Source organism: Fistularia commersonii, chromosome 25 (assembly GCF_037954325.1).
Source record: "Fistularia commersonii isolate RoL2024-O1a breed Wild chromosome 25, RoL_Fcom_v1.0, whole genome shotgun sequence".
Lineage (NCBI taxonomy): Eukaryota > Metazoa > Chordata > Actinopteri > Syngnathiformes > Fistulariidae > Fistularia > Fistularia commersonii.
The window spans coordinates 5,211,415-5,225,099 of record NC_141308.1 but is presented as its reverse complement, the minus strand read 5'-3'; the positions used below and the strand labels follow the sequence as shown (position 1 = coordinate 5,225,099).

The 13,685-nt window shown below is 39.3% G+C and overlaps 1 protein-coding gene across 2 annotated transcripts in view; it reads left to right on the top strand.

Annotated features, from left to right (window-relative positions):
* Positions 1–13,685, top strand: part of agap3 (ArfGAP with GTPase domain, ankyrin repeat and PH domain 3) — a 72,194-nt gene that overhangs the window by 42,972 nt on the left and 15,537 nt on the right. Inside the window, exons 13-14 of one of the 2 annotated variants that reach the window (XM_086172049.1) lie at positions 3,644–3,799; positions 13,440–13,594. In XM_086172049.1, coding sequence (XP_086028175.1) covers positions 3,644–3,799; positions 13,440–13,594 — 311 coding nt within the window. The remainder of the gene's footprint in view (positions 1–3,643; positions 3,800–13,439; positions 13,595–13,685) is intronic. The other variant, XM_086172050.1, reaches the window with a different exon arrangement.

Sequence of the window (13,685 nt, the reverse complement as noted above, 5' to 3'; positions counted from 1 at the left end):
GGCTGAGGTAGTAACGTCTCTTGAATATTGAGCCCAGGCTTTTGATTAAATCCTGTCCCAATTTTTCTATTGCATTCATAAAGACAGCTCTTCTTAATGCACTAGATGCTTGTTTAGATTCTGCAATCCTCAATCTTTGAGTCTGAATTAAAAGCAAGGGGTTGTGATAGGCTGGCTGATGACAGTGAGTCACCGTCAAAGTGTTTCAAATGTTCAGAAAGTTAAGATTACTACTGATGGCCTCTTTGGGCAATAACTTATTAATTCAGTATCAACCTCTTGTTTCAAAATTGAGTCTGTCGCTACAAGTTGATTTATGTCACAATGTCCAACAGTGTAAGGAACAATTTGACAAGAAGATATACAGCTGAAAAGCTGCAACATTCACACATGCATTCACCCGGTGTTCTATTTAGGCTGAAATTGATAATTGCGTGTAATTAAAATGGATGCAACAAATAATTAACTTGAAAGGACAACAAATCTTTTTTGTTTGGATTTTTTTTTCCAGTCATTTAGTGGCTCCAGCATTTTAAATGGGAGGAGTCTTTGCCTGTTTTTAACACTCAGATAGTGATTTTTGGGGTGTTGTCACGGTAGAACCTTGGAGAATTTCCGGGTCGGTTATTTTGCATCTGCTTATAGAAAATACATTTATGGAGAACTAATCAGCAAATTAACTGGACGTGACCGTCAGTTTGCAGTCCCATTCCTTAATTGGTGTGCTATTTGAATTTGACCCTCACTGTCGTCGATTATTTTTCATGGCTGTGGTAAATATAACGATAGCATTTTTACTATATTGTCCATGAATCTACATCAATTGAAATTTTCATCCCCTGCTTCTTTCCCCTCTTTCATTACCTCTTTTCTCCTCACCTCATCTGGAATACAAAAGTGTAAACACGAGTCCCATTTAATGCACAGATAGCCCTTTTCTAACAGCACAGTGTTTTATACCTTGGCTCCCCGATGCGAAGGTGATAGCATGTAGGGCGTTTGATTTCAACGTCAGGCCATAATGAAGTTTGACATTTCGTTTGGAGAGAGCAGCAGAGCGCGATCAGGCCTTGATTAGCTCGCTGTAATTGAGGATAATAAGGGGAGGTGGTGATTGTTTCTAATTTTTGCCATTAATTGCAACCGTTGGCTTTGATTGAGGGCAGGCATGGCTGCCATGTCAAGGGGCCTGGCTGAATCATATTGTTCCTCACGTAGAGCCTCTTGACTAACAGTGAAATTAATTCTACATTTATGCATTGTGATCCACTGGTCATGGGTAGATTTGAAATCCCATCGACTTCAAGACGGGGGACCTTTAAACCGGTCAGAAGTTATACTTTCCTTAAGTTCAAACGGCTTAAACACAAGTAAGCGCATCCCCCTGTGTATGGTTCAGCTGCGGGATGAGAAGACCGAGGTCATTTTCCACAACATTAGGGGCAGAAAGTGATAATTAGAGGTGTTCATGACTCGGCTGGAGCCCCTGAGGGGCAGCCCTCCCCTTTAACCTCAAGCGACATTAAACAAATGCTGGCTGTCACATCGGAGGCAGGTTGCAGTTCACGTCTTCCACCCGCCATACGGAGCTGTGCTGGCAGGGCAGACGTTGGAATTGAGAGGGAGGGGGAATCATAGGGTGGGGATGGGGGAGCATACGGAGGACCCCTGTGCCCCCAGCTGTCTGAGCCAGCTAATGACTCGTCTCAGGGGGGCTGTTGTAAGAGAGCAGGGAAATTGAAACAGACGCCTCGACTAGGAGCTGCTACATGTGTGGCTGCTTGCTGCCATTCAAAACAACAGCGAGCTTAATGTAAGTAGCCCAGCTCAAGCACCGCTGTTATCCATGTTAATGTAATGCTACATCATCAACAATATCATACTTCAAGCAGGATATTATTTATCGTGAATCATCACGATGAGTCCGTGTGGCTTTTAAATTAAATCGGTACATTTTTGAGCTACATTCGGGAATACGTGTTCTCTGAAGTCTCGCTAAAGACCGGGCAATGCGTGTCTCAGGTGCAGTCTTCTATATTTTTGCCCATCCTCAAACATTGCGTCCCCGGGCCCTGTGTGCTCCACATTCCCTCCACACTGGCATCTTCAATCCCCTGCTGAGCCCATCTTATTCCTCCAAGACAGCGCCATCTCCCTAAAGGTAATGACTGAATTAGGCCTAATGTTGTACACTGGCTAATGGCACAGTGCTGCGCATTACAGCATGTCCAACCGGCAACGACAACAACAATAATCCCTGAGCCCCTTGTCCTCCTGCACTCCACCCCTGGGGCTGGGACGGTGCGCAGGGAAATGAATGGAGTTTGCCACACTACAATGAGCTTTTGATGGGAGACAATAGAGGAGGCTGCCAGCACCACACAGGGTGGTAAGAGGAGAGCAATATGGGGCCCATCTACCAGCCCTCCCTCTCTGCTTCCCTCAGGCCCCTGGCCCCCACTCCCAGATTCATAATGGCATCCGGAGGGGGAAAGGAGGGAAAGTGATGTCAAATGTCAGGAAATCAGAAGGATGTCAAGCTGACAACCCCCTCCTATTGTCCTATCCCTCCTATCCCTTTGCCCAACGGTAACACAGGTTAATATCACATTTATAAAATCACTTACAAGAAACAAAGCCAGCTCTTAGCCCCCTGTCACTTTCAGACGGTCTTTTGAGTTGTGCCGAGGGCTAGCTGAGGTAACCATTTGTCCAGTTGCCGGCCCCATACCTGTCTTTCACTTGCAGGACTCAAAGCCATTTCCAACTCTTTACTTCTCTAATGCAGTTTTTAAAGTATTTTGACATGTTGTTTTTTTCTTTACATGAATTTTTCAATAGCAAGACAACAACACTTAATCTTTATTGATTACTTCATTGACTCATTCTTCACATTATGAATCTCCTCCCCCCTAAAAAATACTTAAATCAATCTTAATGCCCGTTGAGAAAGAACCTGAAGCCAATTGCTGTGGGTGCATACTACTTGAGCTGCTCACTCCAACTTCAACTCATAGTCCAGTTTAACTCATACTGTCTGCATGTTTTTCACCTTCTAACCATTTAGTGGGGGGTTCCTGTAATTTTTTTTCTATATGTCTCATAAAATAAAGGAATAAAATAGCCCCATAAAAAGTACTTTCAATGCCTGCATTAGATTTTAAAGGAGGATGGATGGATCTTAGTTTGGATTCACATATCATTTTTTATATTATGAGCTTTCCTGTGAATTGTCTTTGGAATTTTAACCAGAGCCATCTTTATTTTAAAACGACTGTACGCACATGCATAATAAAAATAGTATATAATTGTAGGCCAGGAAGGCAAGCTGGAGCCTTTGCATCAGCTACTGGGGACCCTTATAAAGTATCTTTACAAAAAGTTCACAGGATAATCTAGAACAAACCAAACCTGTTTTTCTTATCTAAGAGATCGTGCTTAGTTAAATACCATGCATATACCATGATATCATTTAAACTACGGAATCGAATTACAATCACATTTAATTATTACCGACGACTTTTCAAACTATTTTTCAATTGAACCTTAACCATGCCAATAACCATGGAAATCGGACACTTCTACATGAGCACTTAGTATTAAATATAGATAACTTGAAACTCAAATAATGTTTGTTTTGCAGCCAATGGACTGAGTGACCCTGCAAGTTCCAATGTGAGCAGTGCTACAAGTCCTAAACTTGAGCCACCTCCATCGCCACACGCCAACCGCAAGAAACACAGAAGGAAAAAAAGCACAGGCATCACGAAGCCAGATGGTTTATCTGCAGGCACAGAAGGTACAACACAGTCATTTTGCTGTCATGTTGAACATTATAGGTAACTAATAATGTTACAGAAAGCCAGCATACACTGCACAGCCTATCCGAACGGCGCAACCCCCACTTCATTCTACTGTATAGATTAAGTCAAAATATGTCAAGATGCTGGATGACATGGAGGTGAGCTATCTAGTTCCCTAATGAAAGTAACCATATATTCCTTCCTGAAATCCCTTCAGAGAGTGGGAGAGAGAGCTAGATGGATCAAAAAAGGGACCATTTGTCCATACTGAGTCATAAGAAAAGAAGTTAACTGACAAACATCTATATGGTTGATTTTAGCAGTTCAGTTCCCAGTGCCAGAAATCAAGCAAGTGAAAAGGTTATGTCTGATAACAGTGTCTATGACACCTATTGAAGTCCAGTTTACATGATGGAAGTTTCGGGAGACATAAATTAACACTGACAAAAAAATTTGGCAGCATTTTGTTGGCTATTTGAATATATTAAAAAAATAAAGTTCCCCTCTCACTTTAGCTGTCAAGTTGCAGGTTGCAGCCCATTTTTGCTTCTCTGTATGAAATGAAAATCCTCAACCGGCCTTCATTTAGCATGAGGATGAGTGGATCATGGTTGGGTTTATTGCAAAGCTCCTGAAGAAAGTTTTCACTGGTGTTTCTAAGGAGTTGATTGGTGATATGATCTATAGATTAGTCATATGATTATTTTTAGCCGTTGATTTTTCGATATGGGCTGCAGTACAAAATAAATGGCTGTTCAACTTTTACTGCACAACTCATTGATTGTTAATTTTAACGATACGTTATGCCACTTATAAACCGGACACACTGTTTTATGTAAAATTCCATGCAGATTTGGGAAGAATTCAGGAACTGGAACATGATCATCCTTTTTCAATTCTGCCTAAATATGCATATAGCATACACAAAGGTGTATAATTATATGTCAGTGAGGATGCCGCACCCTTGCTGGCCCCCGTTTTTAAGCATCGTATGAATGGCCCGATCTCCTGAAGCCAGGGCTCTCCTCAGCAGGGGAGTGGCAGCCAGCTCTCCACCCAATTAATAATGATTCTCCAACCCATGATGAATGGAGTACCCTAATTGCATGGCATTGTGAAAACACTGAGACGCATTTCAGAGGCCATAAAACTGATGTCACCAGAGCGGGATGATCAATCAACAAGATTGATAGGCTGGATAACAGCAACAATGGCACTGACGCCTCCTAAATGGGGCTTAGCATTTATAATCATTATACTTTTTTATCATGGTCTGTGACAGCTCCTCTTTAAAGTCTGAATAGGTCTGTTGACCACATAGTTTGGAGTGAACATCATCAGCATCTTTGAGATAAGTGCTGTTTTTATTGTTAAACTGGAGCAGTATCAGTAACCAAAGTCATATTGTCAAAGTTCAAATACGACAAATACAATTGTCTGTTCCAACCAAAATAAGACAGATCAAATGAAGTCTTCTCTTTTTTTTTTTTCCATTTTTTCGTATCTGCCTAAACCTGCGGTTGCATAGCACAACAAATGGTTTAAAAGTGAAAACTTAGATGCATGAAAAATTATAATGACTTTCAGACGCAAGTAGTTCTTTATCCCTGTAACTCGCTGCAATGATATTAACTTTTCTCTTCCTGGCAAAGTAAAACACACTTTACAGACAAAATTGTTTGTACTTTCCTCTTTTTTGTTGGTTTGTATTCTTTTCAATTTATTTGCAAGCAGTGAAACATGTTGTATCTTTTGCCTAAATAGTTGCTGATGAATATCATTTAACTGTCCTACTTGTTCTATAAACTATTGTGACCTCATAGCTGACAGTGCAGCTTTACATCTCCAATACATTCTTGCTGGCTTACTAAGTGAATGGTACCCTTTTTAGTCTGACATTATTCCAGTGAGTGATTTTATGAGTGGATTTTCTTACTGTCTTACTTTGCATTTTTTACTGGAAGCGTGGAGTTTATTTTTAGGGTTAGAGTCCCAGAGTCTTTTCTCTATACGATCGTGCTTCATTGGTGCCCTAAACATTATACAAGTTATTTACCATCATTCGTCTGTTTTTTTCAATCAGGAAACTGTTCATTTTTTGCATAAAATTATATTGCTGTGTGCCAGATACACTTCAAGTTGAAAACAAATATTCTCTGTCAATCTGAACTTGGTGACACAAGTATAAAATCATTTCAAAGCTCGTCAGTAGTAAGCGACCCCAAGCTTGGTCAATAAATATTGGCCCTATATAGAACGTTAAACAAGGAATTTGTTGAAAACTATAGTAGTCAGTGGCATCATTTGCAAATTTGCTGAACAAATGGTTTAGAAATCTTTGTAATACTCATTACTTCATCCGTTATTTATAGCACTTATCCTGCAGACAGTGTCAGGGGGGCCGGAGTAAGTCTCCAATGATATTGTACGAGAGGCGGGGCGGAGTACACACTTGACCGGTCGCTCACAGATCACAAGTCCCAATGGAAAATGCCATGAGAAAATTAGCAGTCATTTTTCAAAAAAATCCTTCTAAAAAGTGGCCAAAACCAAGAATAAACCCAACAGAAAGTAGCAAAAGAAAGAAAAATAAAGCACAAAGTTAAGCAAGAAATTACTACATTTACTACATAATGATTGAAAAGCTTAAAAAATGAGGAACATTTTTCTTAATTAAAATTATTGATATGTAAACTTTATTCAGTGGTGCTCTTACATTTAATTAATTATGAACGGTCACTGGAAATAAGGTGTTAATGCAATTCTACTTCAACATGGCCCTGTCCTATGCTCAAAAATCATACTTTGATGACTGACTTTGGTCCGATGTCCCACATATAGTATTTTAGATTAACTAAGGCTTGGGTTACTCCTGGACATCCTTAGTGAGTCTTGCTTCAGACACTGTAAGTGTCTCACATCACTAAGCAAACGCATTGTTTTCTGTCGATCTCATTGTTCACTCTGGGGTTTTCTATTAGCATCAGCATGTCTGTTATGCTGAGCGCTCTGGAATACAGATGTACTGTTTAAATATTGAATTCCCGCAAGTCTCTGATGCTAGTTGTGTCTCGTGTTAAAAGGGGGGGGCAGCCCTGCATGAAGAGTTGGAATCCTTGAATAAATTGCTGTCAGTTTATCTCATTTACAGGGCAATCATAAGTGTGCATCGCAGGCTGAAATTGAATTTTACTGTTTGTGAAGCTTCATAAATCAAATAGTGTGAGCATTTTAAGGTGAAAAATCAATTTGGTCAGCACAGCCTGGAGAAACTGTTGCTGCACCTTTATTTTCAAATAAAGTACTTTAGCAGTAATGAGACTCCTATGTGCTTGCTGATGTTGGCAATTTATATTGTACAATCTCAGGGTCATCTTTCTAACTGTACAAAGCCTTAAAGACATACAACTCAGCACACTAATTATAGCTTTACAGTTATTTTTGAAATAGGCTTCCCTCATCCTTGTTAAGTTCCACTAAATTCTCAGGTGAGAGTCATAAAATATGTATATTTTTAATCCACATAAAGCCATCTCAACAAGAAAAAAAATGAAGTCTACATGTCAACGTTAAATTACATCACTTCCAATTAATAAACTGTATGATTTAAAACTGCATTGGCACAATATATGAGTTGACTAGGAGGATGCTACACCACCACTGAGAATATGTAGAGTGGACACAGTCCCTAATATCCTATACTCGGGCAGAGCTGTGTGGTGTAATGAACTTCTCATGTGCTTAAAGAATGATGCAGGATGCATAGCGGGACAACTGACAGCACCATAATGTGTTTCTCAGCAGCCGCTCAGCAACAAGCTCTCTTGGTGTGTCGCTCGCTATAAACCCACTGGAAAATCGATGGCCGATAAAGAGTTGTGTTCAGGGGGGAGCCCCCTCTGATTAATGCTGACTGTCAGGAAGCATCATTAATGTATTTCTCTTTTAAAGAAAGTGTATCAAATTCTCATTTTGTGTGTGTGTGTGTGTGTGTGTGTGTGTGTGTGTGTGTGTGTGTGTGTGTGTGTGTGTGTGGTGGGGTGTGAACTTCGACCAATGTGAGCAGCAAAAATGTTGTTATGGAGGCAAACTGGGATTCGAGACCACTTCAGTTCAACTTGTGAATTTATTATATTTATTTTGGAGGGTTGTAGAAATTGGGAAGTGAATGTAAACTCTGGGGTCAATTCATAGATTTACATCTCCGCCTGCTACATATGAGGATAAAAAAAAGCCAATCAGATAATATTTTACTGGCTTGCAACAAACTTTCTGTATAACGACAACTAGCTTAAATCAAGATAAATGAAAAAAAAGAAGTCCCACTGGGATATTAGCAGACTTTCGGTTTCAGATCACTTTATTTCCTAATGTGCATCTTTACCTCTCAATTGATTGTTAAGCCACAATTAGATGGAGAGCTAGATATTTGATTAAATGCTCAGTGGCAAAGCATACACAATGCACACACATGTTGTAAAAGGATTTCAAGTCATTCTAATTGTGGAAATAAGTAGAACTTTGAGGGGGAAAATGCTAGAAGTTGTAAAGACATTTCAAAGACTTTTGCACTTTTCTAGATCAGGTATTACGCATGGTAAATTTGGATTGCTTGATCTCTTGAAAAAAATACAGGTCATCTGAATTAAAAATGACCAATGGCTACACTCACCCCTTGTCGGACTCGGAAGAGCGTTCAATTTGGATTCAACATGTCTGCACGGAAGACATTTGAAATCATTTTTTTTGCACCCGTCAAGTCAATCACACTGCAGAAACAAAAGGAAAGTCTTTTCTTCAGGTACTTCTTCGGTTTACATTTTTGTCCCGTTTAAGAGGATAAGCAAGTTTACATTCAAGAGTTGTATTGTTTATCTCCTGATGGAACAGAGCATGAAATATACAATACCTCTTTTTCACACACGCTGTCCATCAAAACTGGTGTGACGTTTGCCGATTTAGAGCTCACAACTTAATCAAGTTTCCTATTGTCCTGCACCTTAGTGCACTTCGGGTTAATATCCTCTGGAGTCCAGCTGAGGATTAGGAAATGGAGGTTTAACTGCCTGCGCTAATGGTGGGTGTTTATCTCAATACTTTGTTTTGTCACTCCCAGACTCACTCTCATTTCCAAAAGCTGTCCCTGGAGCCTCTACTCTTGTAATGACTTAGCTTTGTGAGCGCCACAGTATAGAGGGAAAGGAATAACAAGATTCTCATTTGGGCTCTATACACACTGCCCACAAATACGCGTATAATTGGACTTGTTTTCATTCTGCTCTGTTGTGAAATGCACTAACTATTAGAGATATGGTGTTTGGTGCTGATTTCATGTGTTTGTGTATTTTTTGGCGGCTCTCTCTTTGCTCGTGCATATAGACGTATGCAGAGGTGCTCGCATGTGTGTGTGTGAGTGTGTGTATTTGTGTGTGTGTGTGCGTGCATGTGTGTTTGTCAGATAGATAAAGAGTGTGCTCTTTCTCTCCCTCCCTGTTTCTGTTCTTTCTGAGTTTCATCGTGGTTCCCCCGGGGCCCCTGTCGCAGTAATGGCCTGCTCCTGATTGCTCTGATACAGGTTAGGAATATTGGCTTTAATGATGTGTAAAATGAGCAAGCAGTGCCTGTGACATTTACAGATGGCACCGCCTTGGCCTGTTCTTCCCAACTGCTCGTTAATTCACGGGAATGGCAAGCACTTCTTTAAGTGACTGCCTGATGCATGCATACGACACAACACATCCCGCATGCCAAAACAATAGCTCACCTCCTTTCTACTTTTTCATCATTTCAGGCAAATGGTCACGGAAATGGATTTAAAAAAAAAAAAAAAAGGAAATCCATCAGGCTAGGGAGTGTTTGCTCAAGTCCTTTCGTGCGTTTGGCAACACCAGTCTCTAGAAGTTTTTGAAAGGCTTTTCCGTGTTGCTGCTCGCTGTATTGACAGCACAGCTGGGCTCCACGCTAAACCCCTCAGGTGTTAATCTGCTCCACAGATCCTCTGTGGTGCATCTGCTGTTTCTGTCCACAGGTCACCATCATTTCTTTCACTTTGGAAGGGCGAGAATTTATAAAACATTAAAAATATGTAGTAACACTCAAAATCTATTTCTTGATCTTGAAGTTAGGGCTAAAAAAAATAACATTTGATACAAATATGTTTATTTGCAGGATTGTATCATGATTCCTTATATTCATAATGTTAATTTCGTTAAAGGCTTTTTGCCAAAAGTACTATGATATAATGAAATGTAAAAGTTGTCAAAATAATCATAAATTAATATGAATTTTTTTTTTTTGAAAAATATGTCAAAAATGACCTGAAAACCAGGAAGAAATTTGTCATTATTTAAATTAATTTTCATATTATTACTATTTATGTATTTATACTCTCAATTAGAATTTGCAAAGAGGTAACAAAAGTCAACAAAAATTGAAAAGTTCTGTGTGTGTGCATGCGTGTGTGTAAAAGCCATCAAATAGCAGGTGACCATCTCCTTAGATTTGAGATGTTCACGAACAGTTTTATGGAACATGTAAATGGTATAGGTATATATCAGTACACTCTTGTTTATATCTCTATAGCTATTTCATTCTTTTTTTTTTATTATAATTATATACTATACTCACATGTTAATTAAGGAAAATCACATTTTGCTCATTCTTCACAGCTGGCTCCTCTATTGGCCTGAAATTGTGCTGTTCCTTACCCACCCACTGGCCTGGCAGTGTTGCTTTAATTTATTTCTAATCGGCAAGAACTTGTTGATTGTAGGCTCGTAGATAGATATGGTCAGGAGGTTAATGCTCACATTAATGTGACAAGGTGATTGTTCCTCTGCTAGCCATGTGCTAACTGCAACCACTGAGTAATAACAGAAGCACTAATGGCCCTTTTACAGGCTTATCATGGCAGGTGCCTGTAAAATAGCAGTGATACCATCAGTGGCACATTGTTCGCTCAGATTTACGGTCTTTGAGAAAAACACTTTCGTGGAGCAGAATTACTTTGGCGAATGGAGCAGAATAGCCACACTGCAAACTGCATTACAAATAATATCAGCGTGCAGGAGCTGCATGTCACGATAATACCTGCGCCCTAACAACAGTGAAGATTCTTGCTGCATATCGTTGTCCTCTGTCTTTTTAGTGGCTATAGTTCATCTTGTACACTGCATGGAGAATAAGATCTGTTTTTTGTTCTACACTCATCAGTTTAAAGAAATCAGCCATCCGTTGCGTTTTTAATCTCCATAATGAAAGTGTTTTTATGCCCCCAATTTATTGCCTGGGCAGCCAACAGAATAATTAGCTTTGTTCAGGTTTACAAAAAGACGAAAATATCGGTATAAGAGTGTTTCAGACCTCAAATTATAATCAAACAGATTTGTTTTTGCACCTGAAGGTATACTTAGCTGGGGAAAAAATATATATTTAGCCTGTATCCTAATTAATCTTTTTTTTTTTTCCATTAATTTTATCACTTTGTTCTGGGTTTTATATTTAAGGTAGTGTTTTCAAATGTCTTTCCCAGATAAAGACTTTTTCAGTCTAAATAAAGAGTCTTGCGTTTCTCCTATTGATTCTCTGTGACTTGAAGTCAATTCCGCAAACTGAATCAGATAATTGATGTGGGTGTCGAGCTAATTGGATTATTGCTTTCCTCCTGAAGAGATGGTTCTCACCAGAGCACAGGGATTTCTACATTAGTAGCATCCGTCAGGTATCCTTCATTTAACGACACCGTCCCGGCATAGGGCCTTGTATTACACCAGGGAGGGTGAATTGATTATTAATAAAACTGTAGTTATTTATTTGATTCAATCATTTGCCCAACAGTCTTAACATCCGGAGATTGCCCTCATTCTGTAACTCGTACAGATTTGATTTGATAGGGAAAATCCTGTGTAGCAAAACATTGTCAGGATAAAAACACTTTTATGTTTAATTTGATGTAAAAAAAAACACCAACAATATCAGAACACCTGAATGAATTACATACAGCACAGTAATGGTAGAAAGTATATCCAGGATGAAAACACATACACGGGAAAACACTTTCCCCTTGTGCCTTCTTGCCTGCAGTTCTCAAACATGTTTTATGCAAATTAGATGACTATTTGCATAGACATAATTAGGTAATTACAAATCATTTGGCTATGAGCTGAAGCATGTGCAGAGTACAGAGATACAAGTCACATCGCACTACACCATGTTAATGAATTGCTTCTGAACAGCGGAGGCATAACTGCGTGTGCTACAGCATATGTTGTGTCAGACCTCCTGTTTAGAGATGACAGGTGACATTTTCATAAATCATTTTCAAATATGGAGGGTCATTTTCTAAATTGATTTACCCAAAGCTAGGTTTAAGTCTTTTGTAAACTAGAGGCAAATTGATTTAGTAATTCAATTTAATTCACAAAAGACCTATCTAATAAAGAATTTGTCTTTTCAGGAACTGCCAGATTGTAATGAGGACACAGTCAAGTTTCATGAAGCAAAACAAAAGTTCTGGGGACCCATGAACATCACCATTTCTAAAATTAGTTCAAGTAGACATAGATGCACAAGCACCCGTAAGGGTCTCAGTACCTTCTGGAGTACTTGTTGTCTTTTTAGAATTCATTTTATTTCAGAATATCATTTTGCAACATCAACATTAGATTTTACCTTGATTCTACCCTGTACTACGCTTTTGACCTAATATGGGACTACTCCCCGTCATGAAATGATTCACAGCTTTTGCGAAAAACAAATTGGGATTTCATTTTTACTAGGATATGGAATACTCTAGTGAATGTTACAATATTGCAATTTAAGGGGTAACATTCTGAAATAGTATTAGTAATAGGTATTTATGAAAAAGACTTAAGTCAACTATTGACTTAAAATCCCCCGTTCAATCCCAGATTCAATCAAATCCCCTATTCATTATAAGTCAACTATTGACTTATAAACGCCTAAAATTAACTATTGACTTAAAATCCCATGTATCATTTTATACCAGTCTTTGTTATGCTCTTAAGATGGGGGGGGGCTGTTTGCATGATATTTGTGTTTTTAATGACACTGAACAAAAAAAAAAGAAACGTTTTTCACAATCATCGTTGTGTGCGTGTGTGTGCCTGCCTGCATGCCTGCGTGAGTGTGAGTGAGAGCTAAATGGATTGTACAAAACATGATAAACTGAATCGTTCAACACAGTATCAGTGTGTGGAGGTGATAATTGTGCTGTTTTTCTTGAAGCAGTTCATGTAGGAAGAAAGAAATGTGATATTGTATCATTGCTTTTCATCTCTATCGAGAGTAAAAATGTCTTGCTTGGATATTCTGGGGCAAAAACAGCAACGACAGAGAGAGAATGTACCAAGAAAATCATTTTGATCCTCTTGAGTTTATCAGCAGCTCATTCCATTGTGCATTTGTGTGATGACAGGCCTCAGTCAATGAGCTGTGTCACTAAACCGTTGGCTTCCACCGCACAGCAGCCTCACACTTCGATGACAGTTATTCTGATATTCCTCCTTACAGGTGTGAAGCAGAGAGGAAACTCTTTGAGCGACAAGAGGAAACTGCCTTCCTCTGCCGCCTCCTTGAAGATTAAGAACTTATGTATTTGTTATTTGGTCTTTTCAGAGCAAGAGGATTCCTTTGAGTTCATCATTGTGTCCTTGACGGGTCAGACCTGGAACTTCGAGGCGTCTACGTATGAGGAGAGAGAGCTCTGGGTCCAAGCCATCGAGAGCCAAATATTTGCCAGCCTCCAGTCATGTGAGAGTATTAAGAACAAGGTACAAGATCTGTTATTATCAGCTAAAAGTAGTCGCATTGTCACTGAACATTCTCTTTTGCTTCAGATTCTATGTTTTCCTCTTCTGTTCA